The sequence below is a fragment of the Enhydra lutris genome, unplaced genomic scaffold (assembly GCF_002288905.1).
Source record: "Enhydra lutris kenyoni isolate GAN:26980312 unplaced genomic scaffold, ASM228890v2 scaffoldscaffold69, whole genome shotgun sequence".
NCBI lineage: Eukaryota > Metazoa > Chordata > Mammalia > Carnivora > Mustelidae > Enhydra > Enhydra lutris.
This window is the reverse complement of record NW_019154153.1, coordinates 6,987,316-7,011,862: the sequence shown is the minus strand read 5'-3', so window position 1 is coordinate 7,011,862 and position 24,547 is coordinate 6,987,316. Positions and strand designations below refer to the sequence as shown.

At 47.8% G+C, this 24,547-nt stretch overlaps 1 protein-coding gene across 3 annotated transcripts in view; it reads left to right on the top strand.

The window, feature by feature from the left end:
• LOC111159823 (von Willebrand factor) overlaps window positions 1–22,598 on the top strand; it is a 135,110-nt gene extending 112,512 nt beyond the window's left edge. For all 3 annotated transcript variants that reach the window (XM_022522454.1, XM_022522452.1, XM_022522453.1), the window contains exons 41-52: window positions 383–487; window positions 1,809–2,014; window positions 4,269–4,418; window positions 9,107–9,217; window positions 10,149–10,329; window positions 11,022–11,062; window positions 11,576–11,692; window positions 18,350–18,448; window positions 19,317–19,445; window positions 19,965–20,004; window positions 21,938–22,035; window positions 22,256–22,598. In XM_022522454.1, the coding sequence (XP_022378162.1) occupies window positions 383–487; window positions 1,809–2,014; window positions 4,269–4,418; window positions 9,107–9,217; window positions 10,149–10,329; window positions 11,022–11,062; window positions 11,576–11,692; window positions 18,350–18,448; window positions 19,317–19,445; window positions 19,965–20,004; window positions 21,938–22,035; window positions 22,256–22,444 (1,466 nt within the window). In that variant the 3' untranslated portion in view covers window positions 22,445–22,598. The remainder of the gene's footprint in view (window positions 1–382; window positions 488–1,808; window positions 2,015–4,268; window positions 4,419–9,106; window positions 9,218–10,148; window positions 10,330–11,021; window positions 11,063–11,575; window positions 11,693–18,349; window positions 18,449–19,316; window positions 19,446–19,964; window positions 20,005–21,937; window positions 22,036–22,255) is intronic.
• The last annotated feature ends 1,949 nt before the right edge of the window (window positions 22,599–24,547 follow it).

Sequence of the window (24,547 nt, the reverse complement as noted above, 5' to 3'; positions counted from 1 at the left end):
ATTTTGAAGATGTGCTTAAGCTTCTACGATGGGCCAGACACTCTGTCTCATTATTTCATGACATCTGGAAACTGGTCCTCGAAGGTAGCCTTCCTCACCTTGCAGAAGATGAGACCGAGGCCCAGAGAGTTCAGGTGACGTGGCTGACATCTGGAAGTCCCAGCCGTGTCGAAAGAAATCAACTTGAGCTTATCATATGACTTGGATCTATCTGTCCATCTACCTACATGTCACTTCTCCCCTTCTCTCCTCCACCTCCAGCTCCATCCCATCACCATCACGCATCTAACAGTGGAGGTCTGCAGGAATAGGAATGTAGGGTGCCACAGGCAATAGTGACCTTGCTGACCTCTGTGTGGGTGTCTCTCTTTCCTGGCCTCAGTGTGCGACCTGCTGAGCTGTGACCTGCCCCCAGTTCCTCCCTGTGAAGGTGGCCTCCAGATGACCCTGACCAATCCTGGAGAGTGCAGGCCCAACTTCACCTGCGGTAAGGCCTCTGTGGATGAGGAGGGTATGGCATGGCCGCTGTCTTCTGGCCTGGGGAAGGTGTCCTGTATTCTAGTTCATTGAAATCTGGGCTTTGGGCACAGCTGGAGCAGAGGAGGTCAGATCGCACCTGAATTGAACCTTCCAAGCCACATGCTGCTGCAGCCTACCAGGCATGGACATAGCTGTACACACCTCCCTCTGGAGCTGTGTTGAGAGACAGTTGGACCTGAGATGGAGAAGCATCCAGGCCCAACCTGAACTTACTCTCATCCTCCCACACACCATTGAGGGGAGGAATATTCCTTTGGGTCGTCCTCATCAGTAGATCTTATTCCCAAGCAAATCTGTCAGTTTTCTCCCCCTTTGAAGAAACAGTCATGCCAAGCCATATGCCTTTTGTGTACCTACTGGATCACCAACTTGTGTCATGTGAGCATAAGATTGGGCTAAAGCAAGACATGGCAAGGAACACAATTCCATGTGTCTCCTTTGAGAATACCCACTTGATGTCGAGTGGGGTTCCTGTTCTGTTGGCCTGGAGTCTCACTTGAGCTCCTAGATGTGAGACCTGGACAGAGGCAAAGGACACAGGGAGGGGATGGGCATTTATAAAAAGACACTGTGGGGTTTGTTTTGGGTTTTTTTGAAGATTTAATTTATTTATTTGACAGAGATCACAAGTAGGTAGAAAGAGAGAGGGGAGGAAGCAGGCTCCCCGCTGAGCAGAGAACCCAACGCGGGGCTTGATCCCAGGACCCTGGGATCATGACCCGAGCCAAAGGCAGAGGCTTTAACCCACTGAGCCACCCAGGCACCCCGACACTGTGGGTTTGACACGGTTGCTAGCATTCTTCCATTCAACATTGTTGGAAGATCTAAAACTACAGGGCATCATTCTAGGTACTGAGCCAGGGCTAGGATCACAGAAGCTACCAGCCTGTGAGAACACTTGCTAACCCATGGTGTGCCCAGGCCTGTCTGGGTCTTAGAGATTCTATGTCTGCTGTCTCTGAGATTCTACAGCTGGAAGGACCCTTCTTTATAGAGCGGAGACCCAAGCAGCCTTCACTTCTCCTCCATTAGAATTCCTAGCTTCACATTTCTCCTTTTGATTAATGTTCTTATTTTTCCTGTAGACTACTTTTTTGTATGACTGAAAATCCCACAGGCCCCAAACCAGGCTCATGGACATTTCTGATTTTATAGTCTGGGTCTGGAGTTTCCTGGGATCTTATATCCAAGCTGAATACTTATGAACCCTGGCTGAGCGTACCGCCCAGTGTGGCAGGACGGGGACGTTACCTCATTCTGTCCCTCAGCCTGCAGGAAGGACGAGTGCAGAAGGGAGTCCCCGCCCTCCTGCCCCCCGCACCGGACACCGACCCTTCGGAAGACCCAGTGCTGTGATGAGTACGAGTGCGCCTGCAGCTGTGTCAACTCCACCGTGAGCTGCCCGCTGGGGTACCTGACCTCGGCCATCACCAACGACTGTGGCTGCACCACGACCACCTGCTTCCCTGACAAGGTAGGGGCTGCTTCGTTCTGGCTGGGAAGACGGACAAACATTGGCTCCTCACAAACTCTGCTGACCTAACCATCCCCTTTTGCCCAAACCGAGGGCTTTAATGGTGGGCGAGCAGTCAGCATTCCATCACAGCCTGAATGGACATTTAATTATCTCGGGAGGTATTTAGAGAGAACCTACCATGTTCTCAGCATGGCTAGGTGCTACGGTTAAAGCAAGCTATAACCCATGGCCCCTACCATTACAAAGCGTATTTTGTAGGTTAGCTAAGGAACTAATATAATTGCATGAATTATTAGTTAATAGTTTACTCTATTCATTTATTAATTGCTATCAACTCGTCTAGGCAACCGTCCATCTATCCACCTATCCTTTCTTCCATCCATCTGTCCATCCGTCTGTCCATCCATCCATTTATCCATCCAATATTCATTGAGCAACAACTATGTTCTAGCAGAGCTGGTGCTATGTTAGGTGTTATGGGAGAAATGTAAGAGCAGATGACCTATGCTCTTGGTAGTATATAGAAGATTACTGTTTATAAATTGAATATCGTAAACAAGGGACAGTACTGCTAGTAAATGCAAGTAGGGGTGTTTTGGGGGAGAGATGCACCAAGATGAGCTATCATGAGCCAGAACTGCTGCAGGAAGACCTGGGCCCACTTGCAGCTGCTGGATTATTGACAGTGAGCCTGAGAATGAATGCCAGGGAGAAGCCGTGGTTCTCCCTCCCTGGATACTTGCTGCTTCTGGGCTGTCATTGCCTCCAGACCTTTTTGCTGAATAGAGCTTGGAAACGTATTTCTAAAGAGGATAAAACTCATGCATTCATAGTGATATTTCAGATTCAAATGCAATTATAAGGTTTTACTTAACTTCTTTGATTTATACCCATACCACTTCTCTTCTAAGTTGCAGATACTGGTTTCCTAACATAATTGACATCATTAGTTATTTGCTTCATACTATAAAATGCCTAGAAGAGTCTCCAAAATAACAATGCCAATACTATTGCTAACAATTTAAGACAACTGGAAGAGGTTGATGATTTCTTTGCAGTTTTTTAGCCTAGGAATAGAACTCATTAGGGATATATGGTCAAAATCTTGGCTTTTTTAAAGTTATTTGAAATAATTATTTTCCTTGTGTGATCTTGCCACTGCTTTGCTATCTAGTTAATCAGATATTTCAGTTTGTTTTCCATTTTTGGGGCTTGCTTTTACTTCCTTTTTGACTTACTATTTTGTTGCATGAAACATACCATGTCATAGTAGCATAATTACTGATAACACTGTAACAGAGAGCCTCGCACACCTGTCATTTTATATCTGGGGCAATGTGTCTTTTGAGGTAGGTTCCTGGAAGTGAGATTCTGGGTGGTTAACATTTTCTAGCAGGTTCTTAATAGAAGAACCAGGGGTCTGATTCAACTTCATTACGCAGCAGCTGAAAGACCGAGCTGGTAAAGTGTAACGACTTATGAATACTTGTACTGCTATGGTGTGTGTGAGTGAGGGTCTCCACCTGTTCATTGCTTCCGAGGGCAGATTTGGGATTATGTCAAAACTGTCATTTAGGGTCCTAATCAAACAGTGCCTCATTCCTACAGAATAAAGTCTGAATAAATAGCCTGGCTTTACATATTCTAATCTCAATCAACCTTTATAATTTCATTTCCCATATCCCTTCTGTAGCCTGTAGTTCTTCCAAGTAGGATCCTTTGTCTCTCAAGCATATTCCATTCTCTGTGCCCCAGGTTCTTTCCTTGTCCTGCTCCTTGTCATCTGCGGGCATCAAAGGAGCACCCTTTCATAGCCCACCCCTCACCTTCAGCCCACTCCTAGTAGGACAGAGGGCTGTGTGTGGATGGGGGCTAAGTCCAAGGACTTCAGTGGGTGAGGATTAGGGAACAGTTTTCTGTGTGACATAGGAGGGAGTTAAATGCAATTAAGGCAGCGATGAAACTGGATCGAGGCAGCCAAGTGAGTTATTTCTGAGCCTATGGTCCAAGACAGACTCACTAGCGGCCACTAGCATACACCCGTGATGGCTCTCCAGGGCTGGTGGACAGGGAAGGGCAGAGGGCAAAACATCCTTCATAAATATCCCTCCGGGTGGGTGGAGAGCACGTCGGTTTTACATACTGCTGTATTCTCAGCACCTACAGCAGCTTCCCACACACAGGAGGTGCTTCCTGATCTCTTTCTGAAATGGACAGAATGAGTTCGCTCACGGCAACCTTGTGTCTGCAGGTGTGCGTCCACCGAGGTACCGTCTACCCTGTGGGCCAGTTCTGGGAGGAGGGCTGTGATGTGTGCACCTGCACCGACTTGGAGGACTCTGTGATGGGCCTGCGCGTGGCCCAGTGCTCCCAGAAGCCCTGTGAGGACAACTGTCGGTCGGTAAGGGGCGCAGAGGAGCTCGGCACTGCCTGGAGCCGTCAGGGCAGGAGGTTTGGGGAGGGGGGTCCCAAGAAGGAGCAAGAAATCCCCTTTAGTAACTTCTGGTTCCCGGTCAGAGTTGAGGGGAAGGAGGGGGCTGGGACTGGGGATGAGTGAAAGAAAGCAGGAGGAGCGGATTGCTATGCCATCCTTCTGTGAGTCTGTCCTTCTGTGAGTCCGTCCTCGGCTAATGGCCATGTGTCTGTTGTATGGTCTTGAGTTGAGAGCGCTGTGGAATTGGTTTGAGCAGAAATTGGATTTAATGCCTACAGAGGAGGACCTGATATTTTCCCCATGTCTTTCCCCTCAGACATCACCTCAGCCTACTCCTAGAACAGACACACATTCTGATTTTTCTGAAGTTCCCCCAGTTTCAATGTCCTACAGTGTATCTACACAGATGGGTAATTTTTTCAGACTGCGTTTCTAATTTGTGGTACAGGAAACATGGTCCCTGCTGCCCCAATTCAGTTTTTAATTCTTCCAGGGGTAGCCTGACCCCTAAGGCTGCTGTGTGCTCTGGGGCACTCTATTCTTGCTCATTTCAGACTGACGAGACCCTAGACACAAGGGAGCAATGGTGTGCAGGAAGAATTGTGGGTCAAATTCTGGTGGTATTATTATTATTATGACAGTGTTATCAGGAGATGATGATGGTAAGAGGAGAGTAGCTGGGACAGACAAGGGCATACGTCTTGTGCTTGTCTTCATAACAGCAGTGGAGCTAATGCCCTTGATGCTGGCTTGGAAGTGGGTGCTTTGATGGAAGGGAGGGCCTGAGAGCAAATCCCAAAGTCAGAGAGTCTGCTCAGCTCATCTGCTCTCCACCTGCATTGCTGGTACTGAGGAGAGACGGAGTTGCGTGGCACCCTTGGGAGAGCGTGATGTGGTATCCAGGTGTTTCCACTGGGGACACTGAGTTTGGGAAACCTATCAGGCTTCCCACAGGCCATGGAAGGTGATGGAAATAACTTGCCATCAAGCAAGAGAGTGCTGCTTAGAGGTCATTTCTATAAAACCAGCACCCAGTGTGTGCATGTATATAAATAATTTAAAGATTGTATTTATTCAAGAGAGAAAATGCAAGGCAGGGGAGGGGCAATCTGAGAGAGAGGGTGGGGGAGAATCTCAGGCTGACTCCATGCTGAGCACGGAGCCTGACACTGGGCTCCATCTCACGACCCTGAGATCATGACCGGAGCCAAAATCAACCATCGGACACTTAACCAACTGAGCCACCCAGGCACCCCAGCCCCCAATGTATTTTGCTATCAGTAGGGAGTTTTGACTGCAAAGAACAGACTCCACTAAAGCTAGCTAAAATGAAAAAGGGATTTATGGAAAACACAGGGAAGCTTTCAGAAATGAAATACAAGAGATATGAGTGGGTGCCATGGTCATATAGCATTTCTCTTCATTCGTCCTGTGAGCCCCTGTCTCTGCTTCTCTCTGCCCATCTGTTCCAGCTCCTCCCTGCAGGCCGACTGCCTGGGGGAGGAAGTTTTGCTTTCTCGTAAATTTCCTTTGCATGTGGCTTTGTTGAATCTGGCTTCAACTCCACATGGCTTTGCAGATCCAGGGTTATCCCTGTCTAATCTGACTTATTCGGTCTTTATGTTCCACAGAGTACCTTCTCAGGAAGAAAACTGATGCGCTCAGCTCAGTGTATGGATTGGGTCCTCTGTCCAGTCCCCACTCTGGCCTGGTCAGCTGTTAGGGAGGGTGCAGGTCACGTGGGATAAGCCTGGCTCTCGGAAGGCTGCGGTGCTGGAGGCAGTTTCACAAAGAAGACGGGTGCAGAGGTCAGGGGAATGGGTGGAGGGCGTCCCATGTCTAGATCTCTTGACTGTATGATTGCTCGAGGGAATTGTCTGAGAGACATGCCTGTCTTAGAGACTGAATGCTCACATCTTCCGGGGAGAAGGCAGCGTGGTTTAGTTCAAGCTGAGGGGATGTGGGAGGCCGTGCAATGTGTTGAGTTGAGGTGGGGCATTCGGTGAACTGAGAGGGCCTCAGACTTCATTCTTCCAGGAGGGTAGCATCAGCTCAGGTCCAACTCTAGAGATATTTGAGCTCACTTGCCTGAATTCGTTTGCTGTCTAGGTTGTGACACCAAGCAAACAAAGCACAGACTTACCCACAAAGAATACCATTACCGTCACCCTCTGATTGTTCTTTTCTTTTTTTTTTTTTAATATTTTTTTAAAAAGATTTTATTCACTCATCTGACAGGCAGAGATCATAAGTAGGCAGAGAGGCAGGCAGAGAGAAGGGGGGGAAGCAGGCTCCCTGCCAAGCAGAGAGCTCCACAAGGGGCTCGATCCCAGGAGCCCGGGACCACGACCCAAGCCGAAGGCAGAGGCCCCAACCCACTGAGCCACCAAGGCACCCCTGATTGTTCTTTTCTGAAGACACAGTCTGCAGAAATAGGCTTTCCCTGACCACCTCCATAGTTCTCAGCTCTTCATGTCAGAAAAACGTAAAGCTACCAAGGGGCATTTCAGGCTTCCCATAGAATTTGTAGCAAGGGTGGCCTATGGGCATACGGCCTTGCTTCCATGTGGACAGCAAGAGGAATTCCCACTCCTTTGTATAAATCTTGGAAGAGCTTTTCTTTGAAGGCTTCTGACTGCCGATTCCCTACCCTTAGACTCCAGAATCAGACTAAATCATGGAAACTTAGGAACCGTTCTGAGGGATTGCATATTAGGCATTGTGTTTTATTTATCCTCATGATTCTCTTCCAGAAGGAAAAAGAGGCAAGGCTACTCTTCCCACTGGCTAGATAAGAAGCAGAGGACTAGCACAGGTCATGAAGCTGCCCATAAGTTCTACAGTTCACTGGAAGCTAGTGGTCATGGGAGTGTCCTGACTCCTGGCCCAGGGCCCATTCTGATAGGCCAGTATACTGGCAACACCAGCAAGCATTGCAAGGGCTGGTCTGAAGCAGCCATGGGACAAGGACAAGGAACAAGAGCTCCATGCCTCCCACCTCCATGTCAGCTATGGCAATTGTACTGCTAAATGCATTAGGGATTTATTATGAGGAAAATCTGTCTTCAGATAGGGGGATCATAGTTACAATTAGTTCCATTCTTCTTTTCCCTTTCCTTCCTTCCTTCCTGTCTTCCTGTCTTTCCTTTTCTCTTTCTTTCTTTTCTTTTCTTTCTTTTTTTTTTTTTTTTTTGGTAAAGATTTATTTATTTGAGAGGGAGAGAGCAGGAGCGGGAGGGGCAGAGGGAGAAGGAGAGAGAATTCCAAGCAGACTCTCCACTGAGTATGGAGCCTGGAGCCTGATGTGGGGCTCGAGCCCACCACCCCAAGATCATGACCTGAGCCAAAACCAAGAGCTGGATGCTCAACCAACTGTGCCACCCAGGTATCTCTACTTAGTTTCATTCTTAACTGGGGAACCAGTGGAAACAGGGTGGAGAAGAGTAAAGAGAAGGTGTGAGATATAGATTTTGAACAGTTGTAAGCTAGAGGATTTGGAGAAATATCGGAAAAGAAGGAGAGGTGACATGTAGGATGAACCCTGGGAATACACAGCAAGAAGATGGAACTATTGGAGGCTTGGAGGGAATCTTAGAAAGATGGCGACCAAGAAATTTGGTGGCATGCCTAGGAGTACCTGAGTGCGAGAAGTTGGTGGGGTTTTGAGAACAACGCTTCTGGTCTGGAGTTAGCCAACATATGGACAACATGTTTGCCTGTGATGGTGGGAGTGGGATGGGGCAGCAGCAAACAGGAAGATTATGCAAATCCAGGTGACTCAGCACTCTGAGAGAGGCACACGAGAGTGACTCTAGGTCCCTGAAGGCATTAATGACTCTCTTCTGTGCTCCCCTGAGGCTTTCTTTTCTGGCACTTTGTGGATTCCACTTGTAGTGAAGGGTGCCTAGATTGTACCATCCTCATTTGTTGGCTCCTCCAAAGTACCTTGTACGTCATAGATACACAATAAATGACTAGACTCTCAGCTGATAGAAGACTGGGGACAGCTCAGTGGGCACTGTCGTGACGCAGGTGGGGATGTGAGTAGGTCCCATGCAGATGGTGTGAGGTTGAGCCGGGTCTCTGGAGTGCTTGTCTTCCCCAAGGGAGAGGCTTCAGTGTTGTGCGCATCTCCTGACTTGGCCTTGCTTGTGAGTGTGCTTCTGGAGCAGAGCAGGCTTGCAATCATTCCTTCTCTCTCAAGGACAGAGCTCCAAAATGAAGCTTGGTCCTGGGTTCTCTTTCTGGGGCTCCTGGGACAAACACACATAGCAGTGTTTCGCTTATTCTTTGCATATTGCTTCAGAGTTTCCGTGGAGGATTTCAGTCCAAGTTCCCTAAAGCTTTGGCCAGATGGAGGACCTCCAAGAGGCAAGATGGGCGGGCCTACTTGCAGGACCGTGGTCTCCCCAACACACTTTCTGGAAAAGATCAATCTGTGTACTTTCTTATCTTACTGTGTCCATAAACCACTAGATCATATCAAGCAATGACCAGGGGAAACTCTGTATGTTGGTGAGAGGTCAAGGTGTTCATCTTGTATAGATGTTATCCCTGTGAGGGCAGAGACTAGAGCCCAGGCATCCTGACTGATTTTCCTTAGTCAGTGAGGAGACCTAGGGTTGTCCTAATCTCTGTTCTTTGCGTTTTTCCAGGGCTTCACTTACGTCATCCATGAAGGCGAGTGCTGTGGAAAGTGTCTGCCTTCTGCCTGTGAGGTGGTCGTTGGTTCACGGCGGGGGGACTCCCTGTCTCAGTGGAAGAATGTAGGTCTGGGGCCTGGGCTGGGGAGGAAGGAGGATGGTGACCTAACCAGCTTGGTTGGCCACCCTGTGGTCCACTGCTGGCTTTGATTTTACCCCCCCACCACCTTTCGGTCTCCCCACAGAGAGTTGTATCTGGCTGTGGTTTGAGCAAGATGTTCTTTGGGATGATTATGCCCTTGATAGGAACAGTTGAGATTGCCTCCAACTTCCCATTTGGTTGATGTGAGGAGAGGCCCAGTTCATTCCCTATGAGTTCTGTGAACTCCTGGGGGATTTGTGTCCTCCTGTTTACCTGTGAATCTTAGGTCTGCTTCCCCTGAGTGCTCATAGTGGGTCACCCTCACCATCCTGTGTCTGTGGTAGGCCCACCACCGCCCCAAAGCTCCACAGGCTCTGAGTACTGTTCTGCGGTTGGCCGGGCCACTCATCCATAGGCCTGGAAGCCCGGGGGACAGATTGCTGGGCTGTGGCAGTCAGGTGCCAACATCCCTAGTCTCTCGCTATTTGCCTCTAGGAGTAAGTGGAAAGTAGCACCTGGCTGGGAAATGCGTGAAGTTCCTTCCCCATCCCTTCTGTGTCCATTCTTGCTGCCGCTTCTCAGTCAGAGTACCCGAGAGCCTCTGAGCTCAGCTCACCGCCAGTGCCCAGGGTCGCGGGGAGTGTCCCCAGGCTTCCCTAACGTGGTAAAGACTCTGTCCGTAGCATGCATGGTCCTGAGTGAGGCTCTTGGTCAGGGAGACTTTGACCCAGACTCATTGAAGGACTTGGGATGTGCCCCACTCATTCCCTCTGTGGGCCTTACCCTGTGGGTGGGACTTAGACATTAAGCTGGAGCTCATCCCCAGATCCCAGATCAGCTCCCTGAGAGAACAGCACACCCCTCTAGGACCCTTGGCCTCAGCCTTGCTCAACTCCGGGGCTCTTCCTGCAGGTTGGCTCTCACTGGGCCTCCCCTGACAACCCCTGTCTCATCAACGAGTGTGTCCGCGTGAAGGAAGAGGTCTTTGTGCAACAGAGGAATGTCTCCTGCCCCCAGCTGGAAGTCCCCACCTGCCCCGTGGGTTTCCAGCTGAGCTGTAAGACCTCAGAGTGTTGTCCCACCTGTCGCTGTGGTAAGACGTGTGTCCAGGGGCCCCACCTCCAAGCCTCTCTGTCCACTAACGGCTCCTGAATTCTTTGCCTTTTCAACAACTCAGGGAGATGGGGAGGATCAAAGTCCTCCTATCCATTCCTAATGCTTTTGTGGGAAAGCAAATAAGAGGAGAAAAATATTACAGTTTCCTGAAGGTCATCACTGTGCTCAGTGGTGGCTTTCTACCATGGGACCTCCGTTTGCTCATGTGAATTAGTGAGTGGTGGACTCGCTCACTCCAGACTTCTCAGTCATTCATGGTAATGCCTCTGCTGGGAAAAGGTGCTCCAACTTCCCACCCCAACCCTGCCAACAAAAGAACAAAATAGTGACTCTTTTCACCACCTGCTCTGAATCCTTTGGGACTTTAAGTTTCCAGAGTAGAATTTCCTTCTTTCAGAAACCCAAGTGCCCTCTCACTCACTCCTTAAGTGTGGACCATTTAAAAAGGGCTGTCCCCTTGAGGACTTGAAGGAAAAGGATCTTCTCACTGTGGGCTGGGAGGTAGGATAGGCCGCCTGCCCTTCCTTTGCAGGCCTGGGGGTAGCAAGGCCCTTGTGGCTCTGGCACTAGGACCCCCAGCGCCTGGAGCATGGGTGGGGCGACGGACTACGAATGACTGAGAGGAGAAGACCCTGAGGGGATCAGCTCTGCACTTTTCTCTCCTCCCAGAGCCCCTGGAGGCCTGCATGCTCAATGGCACCGTCATTGGGGTAAGCCTTCTTCTCCAGGGCGAGTTGTGGGGGAGGGATGGGGGTACTGTGGGAAGGGGAGGCAGCTCAGTCATTCTGAAGTGGAAATGAAAGGAAGCAGGGAGCCCTATCCTCCACTTTCCACTGCCTCCCAGCTTCTGGGGCATCTTGGTGCCCAGGCTCCCCCCATCTTGCTAAGTGTCTAGGGCCTCACCTTCCAGCCTCCACTCAGGCTCACAAGCAGCTCTCCTGTGTGCAGAGAAGCCCTCTGATGGCATGATACACATTTCAATCTATTCCCCTCTCCCACTGTTCAGCCTCCCTTTCGGGCATAAAAGCTCTGGCTTACTATTCCTATCCTTGAGGTGGGAGGGCAGGGAGGGAGCAGGCCACTGGACACAGGAGAAGTGACAGGGTGATGACTCATCTTGGCTGTGGGCCATGGGGCCCCCTTTCCTAAGGCAGATGGCTGAGGTGAATGGGAGGGTTAGGGGGTTAGCCTGGGCAGTCTGACGCTGGTACCTCTGGTTTCAGCCCGGGAAAAGTCTGATGGTTGATGTGTGCACGACTTGCCGCTGCACAGTCCAGGTGGGGTTCATCTCTGGATTCAAGCTGGAGTGCAGGAAGACCACCTGTGAGCCCTGCTCCCCGGTAAGAGGGTTTGTCAGGTACCCAGAGTTCCTGGGGACCCAGAAACTTGGGGGACCCAAGCACTGGGACCTCACTGGGTCTGTGAATAAAGGTTTTGCTATTTTCTGATTGTGGGCAATATTTCACAACTATAATGGAGAGTCTTGTTTTGTAAATTTAAAGAAAAAAGATAATATTTGCAAGGCCTGGGGAACCATAGTACAGTTCTTTTTCTTTTCATACAACATTTTAAGGAGCATCACTACCATTCTTTGAAAATATTAAATATTAATTAGTTAATGAATATTGATCAGACACTCACTGTGTGCAAAATTCTACACACTCTTTCTTGGAGCAGATGTACCCCAGCCTATACTTTTCTCACTGGGCACTGAGGTGGTTTAAAACCTTTCGCCCTGTTTCCACCAGGTCACAATGACTCTATTCACTCTGAGGGTGGATTCTGAGAAGTGGAATCATCATTCCAGTTGGGTAGATAAAAACCGGCATTTCACTGCTTTAATGATGACTCAGCCCCACCTCCAGAGCTGGACTGACACTTCCTCCTCAACGTGCCGTCTGTGTTGGGGGCTCCTGCCTTTTTTTTGGAAAACACAATTGGATGGATGAGCCTCTTGTCAGCCAGAGGCACAGAATACAGTAATAGCTCTTCCATTCGGTGCCAACCGAGGGCTTTCCCTCTCAGCTTTGTCAGGGAGCAGGCAGGCTGTGGGGCGGCGTCTGGGAGAAGTCCTTCATGTGAGTAGGAGCAGAGCCAGCCAGAGGGGGACTTCAGGAGGACAGGGACAAAGAACACTTGAGCGTCCACATCTGTGTGCTTCATGGCACTGGGCACGGACTCATGCTCAAAGAAGGGGCGTAATAAAATATCTGCGGAGTGAATGGGTCTATAGGAGACACAGCTATTTCTGACAGAATGATTCAAAGAGAACATTTCTGCCTCAATCAGAACGAAGCCAACTAAGCACATGCTTTTAAAAAAAAATCCCAGTTGTTGCTCTAGGATTTTGGGTGGTGTATGTGCATGTAACAGCTCCCCTAGAATATATATCAGCTTGAATAGGGAATGAAATAATGCTGTGTGGAGTTTGCGACAGACCTTACACCTTGGACGTCCACTGAAATACAGTCAGTGCGGCAAGAAGTCCCCACCATCTCCAAGGAGCGCGTTCTAGAGGGCAAGCGGCTAACTCTCTAACAGCGCCCTCTAGTGGCCAGAAGGTGGCAGAGGTGGCACAGTCGGCTCCTCTGCATCCACAGAAACCCAGCTTTAGAATCAATCCAGGCTAGCGCTAGGTTTCAGCAGTTTTAAATCCACGCCCCCGGCCTTGTTTTTTGTTTTGTTTTGTTTTGTTTTGTTTTGTTTTGTTTTACTCTTCCTCCTTTCCTCCAAAATTTTGATATTCCCCCATGGCAGTGTCCTTACTTCCTCCCTCTTGAGAACTGCTAGATCCATCTCCTTTCCATGTTATTGCTCAACTTCTGCTGAAAACTGCCTCAGTTGTCCCCATTGTAGTTCAGCATCCTTAACTGGTCTTGCCACTGTCCTCTGCTGTGAAGGTGAGAGAGGTCTCCTGCAAGTGAGGCGCTGTGGTGAATTAAGTTTAGGTAGGCCGGCTTGAACTGCCTACGCCAGACTGAAGTGTTGTCATCACCATGTGAGTCCTTCATTTCCTCCCAGTGGAGACTGTGCTTATACCTAAAAGGAGTCTGTAGAAGGTGGTTTGTGCTGGTGGGTAGTAGACATGAAGGCTGACCGGTGAACTCTCAAGGAAGGCATGAGGAAGAGAGGTCCTTGACATGGAACGCCGAGAAGGCACCTGGAGGGACCTGACCACGAGCTGACCTTGAGTAGAGAGTTGAATATAGAGGACCTTCCAGGAAGGGGAATGGGGGCTGGACTGGCAGCTGGAAGTAAGAGAAGAGGACAGCAGAGGGAAGCAAGACTGGAAGGCTTTGAGCAGCCAATGCAATTTCCGGAAAGGGCCATGAGACACAGGCAGGGCAGTGTTCGGGGAATGACTGGTCAGGGGCAGGACTGACTGGCTGCTCAGACCGACAGAAGTGAGCTCAGGCTGCTAGGAACTTGGCTGGCAGGCAGAGGAAGTGGCTGCTCCTGATTGGATGTTTGGGGGAAAGCCCATTCAGCAGTGCCTTACTCTGGGTATGGGTGTGTGTGCGCGTGTGTATGTCTGCATATGGAGCCCATCGTGGTGCCAGAAGTGGCTGGGAAGCCTCACAGGGCCAGACAAGCCCTGTTACCTGGTGCAGCTGCATTCTGGCCTTCTAGGGCAGGGGACCTGCAGAGGGAATGTTTTCTTTGTTTACTCCTGTAAGTGGGTCCTGCCATGCGCCCCTCCTCCCCTCTCCCTTGTCCCAACTCCAAAATCATTGCTCCTCTCCTATTACCTTCTACCCTCTCTTCCTTTACTTCCTGCTGTTTTTTTCCTATCATAACACCCTCTGCCTTTCCCTATTTTTGGCTTCATTGTGCCCTCTGCTTCTCTGGAGTGTGGGTTTTGTCCCCATCACCCTGTCCCTTCACTTAGTGGTCCCCTCCTCCCTTTGTCCCCTGCCCACTCACTTCTCCTGTAAAGATTTTTCCATTTTCCTCTCCTTGGGCCTGCTGAGCAGAGCCTGTTTCCAGGTCTCTTCTTCTAACACTCACTGAAAAGAAAAGCACCCAAATCCACGCTCCCACAAAATCCTGCCCAATTTAATCCCTGTAATCTCCTCCTTCTGACTGTAACCACCCACACTCACTTACACTGTTTATTCCCTCCCTTTCTTCCTGTCGCCTTTACCTCAGTGGTACACCTTCCAGGAACTGTACGTTTTTGAAAACACAGTTAAAACTCACCAGCGAAAGATGACCTGATGCCTCAGACTCCAGCGGTGTCTTTCCCAGGATGGAGAGTGTGGCCTGGACCCAGGAGCCCCGATTCTGTGCTGACTCCACACTCACTGGCTTTCTGCACAGCCCACTCCCTGACAACACATTGTGTTCAGAAGCTTGGTTTATGAGTAGCAAATTGTTTACATTTGTTCTGCACAAGCTTATGGACTCCTAACCTTGCCTGCTGATTAGAAGCATTCAGCCCATGTGCAATGAACAAGGGAGCAATACAGAAAGGCCCGCATTTTCTGTCTGAGGGCTCCAAACTGACTGGCTAGAGCTTCGTGTTTGGAAAACCTCAGGACCTGGATGACTGAATCTCCAAGTGGTGATTACTAAATGTGGCAAAATGAGAAAAAGAGTGACGCTGTAGCTGGCTTCTCATATAATTCAATTTATTCTTTAAAAATGTTGTGAGATTATGTCCCCCCCCTTTTTTTGGAGTGGTGGGTAGCATTAAAAGAGCTTAAATTTTGATGCAGTGATGAAACAGCTGATGGTAGCTTTTGGTTTTTATTTTGTTAACATTGCTGAAAATACACTTACTTTGCAAGATAAAGAGTTGGTTGCCCTGTATTGTCTCCCAAATTTGGGGGCATTTTTGCAAGACAGTGAGGTCCTATTTTACTGGAAGCTGGAAGCTCCTGCTTTTTCCAGCTCAGATGTAAATGAAGGACTGTCACTTAAAGCCACTATCATGGAGTTCCCAGCTCAGCTGATCTTAGTGATTATAGGAAGCCTACTTACAGCCAAGTGCTGGGTACAACGACAACAGCATAGAATTAGTTGGGAATTTACATGCCTCTCAGGGAGAACAAATGAAAATTTCAGATTGTGTTAAGTGGTTTTTTTTTTTTAAGATTTTATTTATTTACTTGTCAGAGAGAGAGCACAAGCAGTGGGAGCAACAGGCAGAGGGTGAGGCAGACTTCCTGCTGAGCAAGGACCCCCCCCCCCCCATGCAGAACTTGATCCCAGGACCCTGGGATCATGACCTGAGCCAAAGGCAGAGGCTTAACCAACGGAACCACCCAGGCATCCCTGGATTGTGTTAAGTGTTATGAAGAGTGTGTGTGTGTGTGTGTGTTGTATCTTGCAAGACCTCTCTGCATAATGATATTTGAAATGATTACTGAAGGGGGATGAGAAAAGCTAGTTATACAAAGCATGGGGAAGAGCATTCCAGGTAGAGGGATAACATACATAAAGACTCTTAGGTGAGGAGGCTGGGATATTCATGATCCTAGAAGATGCAAAGGCGTAGATTGTCAAAAGCAAGGGGATAGTGATAGAAGACAAGGTCAGAAAATTAGGAACAAACCATACAGGGCCTTGTAGAACGTGTTAAGAAGATTGGATTTTATTCCGAATGTAATGGGAAGCCAAAGCAAGTCTTATTTTTAAAATTTTTGTAAAAGTATTATTTTAAAAAAATCAGGATAGTTCACCTACAATAAAATGCATAGATATTAAATATATAATTTGATGAGATTTGATAAATGGATAAGTCTGTGTAACCACTAAAATAGTAATGTGAAGAAATGCACCTAAAAGGCCAAAGGGGGAGAGAAAGTAAAATTCTAAACAAATAACTTGATTAAACCAAAAGAATATAGAAAAACATTAACAATAGAACAGATAACAGAGAAGACAACAAATAAAATGAATAGCAGAATGGGAGATATAAACCCAAACATATCAATAATTACATTAAATATAAATGGGAAAACAAAATCCCAATAAAAAATGGAACTTGTCAGGCTTGGATAAGAAAGCAAGACCCAGTTAGTATGCTGTTTACAAGAGACGCACTTTCAATTCTATTTATTTATTTATTTATTTATTATTTTTTAAAGTAAGCTCTCTGCCTAAGGTGGGGCTTGAACTCAGTACGCCTGGATCAAGAGTCACACATTCCACCCACTGTTCCAGCCATGTGCCTCAAGATTTATTTTCACTTTAAAGAGATGGAGAGATTGAAAATAAAAGGATGAGAAAAGATAATACCAGTCAATGCTAAGAATAAAAACATTGCGATGGATAATCTACAAGATAGACTGTAAGATGAGGAATGTTACCACAAATAAAGAAGGTTATTTCATAAAATGCCATAAAAGACTACTATTTCATAAAAGACTACATAAAAGAAGGTTATTTTATAAAAGACTACTCTGAAGACACAGGAATCCTAAATGTGTATGCATCCGGTAGCAGAGGTTCCAGTATGTGAAGCACAAATTGACAGAACTAGACATAGACTTATCCACAACCATATTAAAAGAAGGTTATTTTATAAAAGACTACTCTGAAGACACAGGAATCCTAAATGTGTATGCATCCGGTAGCAGAGGTTCCAGTATGTGAAGCACAAATTGACAGAACTAGACATAGACTTATCCACAACCATATTTCATAATTCTAATATTTTTTCTCAGTAGTTGATAGAACAAGTAAGAAAAATATCAATAAACATATAGAAGATTTGGAAAACCCACTTGACCTAATTGAGAATAATAGACTATTATACTCCCAAAGTGCAGAACACACATTCTTCTCAATGCACATGGAATTTTCACCTATCTGGACCAAATTCTGGGCCATTAAAAGGTCAATATATATCAAAATTTTGAATTTAGAGTACATTCTGTGACCACAATTAGATTGAAATTCGTAATAAGAAGGTATTTGGAAACATGCCCCACCACTTGGAAATTAAATAAAATATGTTAATTCATGAATCAGAGAAGAAATCGTAAGTGAGGATAGAAAATATTTTGCCACAGATAATTCCAGTTACTCCAGAGATTACAATATGCATCCTTGACTTCTCATGGTCTACCTTGGTTTGATAGTAAACACTTCATGAATGATGTACTTACCCCCCTATACTTTGTGCTATTGTTGTCACATCACTTACTGCTACATGAGATATGAATTCACAAGATGTTCTTTTTGCCATCCAGTGCCTTTCAACAATTGTTTAAAATATTTTGTCAAGAGTTTATAATCATTGTCTATAGAGGGTCAGTCCAATATAAGCTGTACTGCCATTACTAGAACAAGAAATCCATGAATGTTTTTTACGCAGAGGAGTGACATGACTAGACTTATAAGAAAGTCTTTCTAACAGATGTGTAGAGACCTATAGGGTCAGTACAGGGGCAAGAATGGAGGAAGAAAGACAAATTAAGACTGTTACCAGAGTCTAGAGGTATATGGTGATTGCTTGGACTAGGTGATGACAGAGGACATTGGTCATGACAAGTGGAGGTTGAGTCAGAATTTTTGGCAAGATTTGATGATGGGAGTGGGGGAATGAGAAAAAGAAAGAAGTCAAGGATGACTCCTAGATTTCTGGTTTTGAGCAACTGGGTAATGAAGCTATTTACCAAGGTAAGGTAGGACAGGAGAAGGATGAAATTTGGGAGAAATATCAAGTTGCATTTTGTAAATAAGTCTTGAGAAGATAAGATAAACAGTTGTCAAATTAAACAATTGAATTTGTAAGTCTGAAGCTCAAGGGAGGGGTCTCATTTAATAGGTCTGGCTGCTAGAACATGAGCAAGATGTACATATGTAGAGGGAAGGAATGCCATCTAGGGGACTGAGAACTGACAAAGGTCAGCCAAGAGTTGAATGTTGACTTTCTGAGCTCTGGGTGCAACTGCTGGTTGGGAGAGATGAGAAGCTAGAAAAGTAAGCCTACTTATGATGGGGCATTCTGGGGGGTTAACCAAGGCTGATTTTTCTCCTGGATACAGGGTTACAAGGAAGAGAAGAACCAAGGCGAATGCTGTGGGAAATGTCTGCCTACGGCTTGTACCATTCAGCTAAGAGGAGGACAGATCATGACACTGAAGGTGGGAGCAAGTTGTACTCATGTCACCACCTGGTTTCCCATTTTGGCATTTCTTTTTTTTTCTTTTCTTTTTTTTTTAAAGATTTTATTTATTTATTTGATAGAGAGAGAGAGAGAGATCACAAGTAGGCAGAGAGAGGAGGAAGCAGGCTCCCTGCTGAGCAGAGAGCCCGATGTGGGCCTCGATCCCAGGACCCTGAGATCGTGACCTGAGCCGAAGGCAGAGGCTTTAACCCACTGAACCACCCAGGCGCCCCATTTTGGCATTTCTTCTTCAAGAAAGAAGGACTAAGTTTGGGTCAATATTAGCTTCCCACCTATTTCTGATTTTATAGAGAAAAGATGGAGAGCCTGTAGAAGGTATAGAATTTTCTCTTTGATTTAGTAATTTTTTCACTCTCCTTGACCAGAGCATAGTTGGTGTAAGGCCTATGGTTTAGAGTTGGTTGATCTTTAAGATTTCTTCCAGCCTCCATTGCCTATAAGACTGACGGGCAGTCAGAATGACACTAAGTCTGATCTATGAGCATGTAAATTAGTTGTTAGGGCTGGGTGGTGGTGCCTGGTTCATCTCTGGTTCAGTTATTGATTTGCTAGTTTACCCTCACTATGTCTTAATTTTTTAAACTTCTAGGTGGTCAGAAGGGTTTGGGGAATTCTCCGCATTTATGCAGCCCTATTCACAGTAAATGAGCTGGGACTCCACTTCTACTGTGTGCTCTGGGTGTGGAGATCATAGATGGTCTCAGTCTTGCTCCATAGTCCTCCAGATTGTTTCAGCAACTTCAAGGAGTCATGGTTTGAAGTGTCTTTGCAAACCAAAAATCGTCTTCAGATTTGCTCTACCCATTTCCCCTCTTTGTTTTCAGCGTGATGAGACGCTCCAGGATGGCTGTGATAATCACTTCTGCAAGGTCAATGAGAGAGGAGAGTACATCTGGGAGAAGAGGGTCATGGGCTGCCCGCCCTTCGATGAACGCAAGTGTCTGGCCGAGGGAGTGAGTAGTTAAAGCTCAAGCCCTAATTTCCTCTTGACAGCTCCATCTTTGACTCTAAGAACAGAGTCCTCTGAACGGTATGGTCTTCCCTGACATGACGTCCCAGTGTCCAGGGGAGACCCCAGACCTAGTTCAACAACCATGAGGTTTCAATATCAAAGCCTAGTGGAAAGACTATATAAGCACTATATGGTGCTTTCAATAGATACTTTTTCCTTCGGGGACACTGAATCTGCGATCCTCGAATGGGAGGCTGAGAGATCAAATGATTTCTAGTCCCTCCTGAGAATGATGGTCCTGGTGATGCAACTGGGAGAGAATCTAGAATAATCAGAATTGTTCCAGCCTGGTCAGGTAGGGTGGTCAGTCTGCTCTCAGTTGTGATGTCAGTGCACATTTTCTGTCTGGGGACTGAAGCTTGGGGCTGCGAGGCCAGAGCCAGGAACTGGCCTAGAATGACTTGGAAGCTGTCTGTTGTGTCCTAGTTGTGCCTAATCTGGGATTTTGCTCTTTTCTTAGGGGAGAATCATGAAAATTCCAGGCACCTGCTGTAACACATGTAAGTATATTACCAATAGCTTGTCCCTTGAAATTTGTCAGACCTAGTCCAAGGACTGTTTTTTTTGGAGGAAGCTTGTTATGGAAAGATCGTTCTTAACCACTGGCCAATCACTAGGTTCAGTTCTTCAGGGAACCGCCACCCCCCTTGAATGTTCTTAAACAGCCCACTCCTCAGATCGCCACTCAAATCCCTGTGAAGCAGGCTCTTCCCCTTTTCCAAAACTCCTCTTTCTATCCTCCTACCTGCTTTTTCCCTCCCAGAGGCAAGGGTGGCTCATAGTCCCATCCTGAGACAATATCTTCTTTTTCTGGCCAGAGCTCCTTGAAGAAAGGCACCCTTAATCCATAATCTTGACAGAGCAGACACTCAAGACACATGTATTCTTTGAGGGTCAGACAGCCACCTCCCAGAGAAAAAGAAGCCATCGGCTAGCTGACATGAGCTCCCACCACAGGTTGTGAGGCCTGCGGACGCAGAGACCACAGAGTCTTCTCAAGAGTTCAGAAGACTGGTCTACATTGATTAACCTCCCCTTCTTCACTCTCAGGCCCCTCATGACCTTGCAGTTATGTTCTGCCAGTGGGTCCTCGTAGCTCACAGCAGGCTGCCAGTGCCCATCAGACTGTAGTCTCACCACACATTCCTGTGTTCACAAGACAAGTAACTTTCCAAATCCTAGTGCTAGTGCTGTGGTCTCTGAATATAGACTATTTTTTTTGTTTTTGGTTTGGTGCTTTGTGTTTTTTGTTTTATGTGGGGTTCGTGGGCCCATGTTTGGTATTGGGTAAAGAAAGGAGGAGTGAAAGCAAGAATACCTTCGGTCCTCAATCATTCATTCTCTTCCTGATGGCTCACTCTGACAGTCCCTGCAGTTGCTATAAGAAGGTTGCAGATCGAGGAAACACGCTCCGAAAGCTACTCTTTCTGTGATTCCCAGCTGCATGAGTTTCAGAATGCTGAAGTCTGGAAACCATCAGGGAGCATGAATTCTCTCTGGGCACATTTTGTGCACGGAATTTGGTCAAGAGACAGTTATTTGCCAAACTAGCAGGGAGGCAGTGAGGGGCCCGTGTTGGTCAGTACTCTCAGGAGGGTGGAGACGCTTCGTGAGGGGAGGAAGCCAGGCTCGAGGATTTAAATCTACAGTGAGAGAATATAGCCTGTTGGCCTAAATATATTTTCCTTATTCATTCTTTTAATGAGGTTGGCAGACTTTCACTGTAAAATGAAGTTATTTGGAAATTGGGAGGCAGGCTAATATGTAGTTAGGGTTGATTTAGTTTGGGAGCCATTCAAGAATGGAAGAGCTCCAGTGTTCAGATGGGGAATGGCGAGCTGGTATTAAATCTTAGAATTATTGGTGGGCCAAGCAGAGGTTCAAATGTGAATGCCACTAATCCTCGCCATGCCAGAGACCAGAAACAGCTATTCCCAATGGGAAGACTCCATAAGGGGTCCTAGGGATCCTCTTAGTCCCCTGCGTGGTCATGACATTTGCCCTTCCTCTTTTGCAAAGGCAAAGATAGATGTTAGTTATATTTATTGGCTCCTTCCTTGCCCATTAGCTTCTGGATATAAATTTAAGCATAAGAAGATTGCTCCAGTCATTATGGTTTTTAGAATCTACAATTACATAAAAGTGAGTCTCGTCCATCTGTATCACCAACGCACAGTGATAGGCCAGGCTCCTCCTGCCATTCAGATTGTACCACTAAGTGAGTTAAACCCAGCCGTAACTATTACCTCTTAATCGGAGGGCCAGGAGATGCAGCAGTGAACCAGGATAACTAGTTCCCCTCCTCGCAGCCGGCTTCAGTGATTTGGTTACTGTGAAACTGACCTTTGTCCAGTGAAGTGAGGGAGATGGGCCAGAGAGCTTTCTATTGAACCTCAGCCAGGCCCCACGCCCTGTCTTTCACCTGTCCTGTAGGTGAGGAGCTGGAATGCAAAGACATCACGGCCAGGCTGCGGTATGTCAAGGTGGGAGACTGTAAGTCTGAAGAGGAGGTGGACATTCATTACTGCGAGGTAAGGGGGTCCCGGCTTCAGTGAGGCCGGGGTGGGGAAGGGTAGAATTATGTTTCCTCATCAGACATGTATAGAAATTGCAGATAGTGGGATTTGGGCGTAATAGGACCATAAGGATAGGGGGCATGTCAGACTTTCCTGAGGTCTACATTTGCAAATTGCCTAGCAGGCCCTTCCAGTGTTGCAGTGCCACCCCCCCCACCAACTTGTTCCGTCACAGGGTAAATGTGCCAGCAAAGCCTTGTACTCCATCGACACGGAGGACGTGCAGGACCAGTGCTCATGCTGCTCGCCCACGCGGACGGAGCCCATGCTGGTGCCCTTGCACTGCACCAATGGCTCCGTGGTCCACCACCAGATCCTCAACGCCATGCAGTGCCGGTGCTCCCCCAGGAAGTGCAGCAAATGAGGTCGCCCCGGACCCTGCAGTCGGCTGGACCCTGCCATCGCCCGCCTCACCTGAGACTGGACCAGCCAGCGTGCTGCTCTCGCTCCTCCTCCTCGTGCTCCACTCTGGAGCCCTCCTGAGCCCACAATAAAGGCTAATCTCTCACTTTGCAAAACGCTGGTGGTTCACTGCCTCTTCCAGGCTGAGATGGTGGGGGGTGGGGTGGGCAGGGCCCAAGCTCCGCACCTTGTTCTGCGGGAGAAAGCACAGGCTCCATCTGAAAAAGCACTCCAGCCCCAGGTATGGCCAGCCTCTGGGAAAAAATGGTGGCTGCCTCCATGGGGTGGGGAGAGGATTGTCTGGGGCAGGACTTCTCAGAACCCAGCCCAAATCTCCAAAGGGATTTGCTCAGAACACTAGGTTCTCCAAGCTCTGGATCCAAGGGCTTCTGAACAGAGCAGAGGGGTGGGCCCCAGAGCCAGGCTCCTGCCAAGGCAGACATGGTCATTGCCAGTGTGGCTGACCTTGGGGTGAAGGAACTTGAGCAGGTGTGCAGGGGTTTCTGCAAGCCCTTGGCTCCCTAAGTTCCCATGTATCCTCGGATACACTGAGGACTGAGGGACTGGAAATGGGTTGCTGGCAGGAATAGGAATAGGGGCCCATCCAGCAAAAGCTCAGCCCTGGGGGATGAACCCCAGACTTGCAGGAAGGCCTGGGTTCTACACATGGCCCTCATTCTACGGTGTGGCTCCCAATAAGACCATTAGTGGTTCTCAGCCTTAGTTTCCTCATCTGGAGAATAGGAACATTAGTCTGAGTCATAGGGTTGAGAGTGTCAAATACAACTGAAAGTCTGGGGCAAACTGTCAATTGCTCTTTAATAACATAAGAAGCGGCAAGAATAAAAATGAGGGGAAATCAAGGCTCCAAGTGGGGGAATAAGTGTCTTGTCAGTGGCAGAGCATTAGGGACTGACTGTATCCTGAGGGGAGGAAGAGCTGAGTTTCTTTTGGGCTGTATGCTGGATGCCCAGGCCCTGTCGACTCCAGACATCTTTTAGTGGAAGGACAGAGATAACGCCAGACTTCACCCACTCCCCCAATCACTAACCGGTAAGGTCACTCTCGAGGAGAGGTTGTTCTTCCTTAAACTTATGTGAAGAGTTTATGTGTATAAGCTGGCAAGATGGTGGAGACTCTAGCTGGGGAGAGAAGACCCATGAGAATGAGGGGAATACCCTGGGTTTGTAACAGGAATTTGATGGAGAATTGATTTTCATTCCAGATCCTTTTAACCCAGGAAAGCCTCTACTCACTGGAAGGGCTGGCTGGTGGGGCTGGAAAGGATTTATACATCATCCAATCCACTGCCCCCTACCCCCACCTTTACAGAGAATAAAAACAGCTCAGAGGGGGCGCCTGGGTGGCTCAGTGGGTTAAGCCGCTGCCTTCGGCTCAGGTCATGATCTCAGAGTCCTGGGATCGAGCCCCGCATCGGGCTCTCTGCTCTCTAGGGGAGCCTGCTTCCTCCTCTCTCTCTGCCTGCCTCTCTGCCTGCTTGTGATCTCTCTGTCAAATAAATAAAATCTTAAAAAAAAAAACAACAAAAAAACAAACAACAAAAAAAACAGCTCAGAGGACTTGCCAAAGGTCACACAGCTCCTGGGTGGCAGGGCACATTCAGAACCCAGGTGCCTGACACCAAGGCAAGAACTCCCAGGTCACTCCACTGGAACCACGCTGTCCCTGTTGCTTACAGGGCAGGTCCTTGCTGGCCTTGTGGAAACCAGTGACTGCTGTGTTTCTAGGACTCACCCCCTTCTGATGCTGTGGGGAATCACACGGAGGGGACATACGCTACAGGCAAACAGCGTGGATTGTGTTGAGCAGTTTTGGTGGTGGCTCAGTCAGCAGAGGAAAGGAGGAATGGATAGAAGTTTTATATAACTGCTCAATAATTCACAGGTTGTCATCTGTCCGTCCATCTCCGGGCCTCCAACTCTGAGTAGCCTCTGAGGTCTCTGTAGGAAACCAGATCTGGGGGCAGGGAATTACCTATCTCTCTTCTTACTGGTCGCCTAACACTCTACCTGGTGCTGAGGTGTTACTGGAGGCCTCAGCCCCA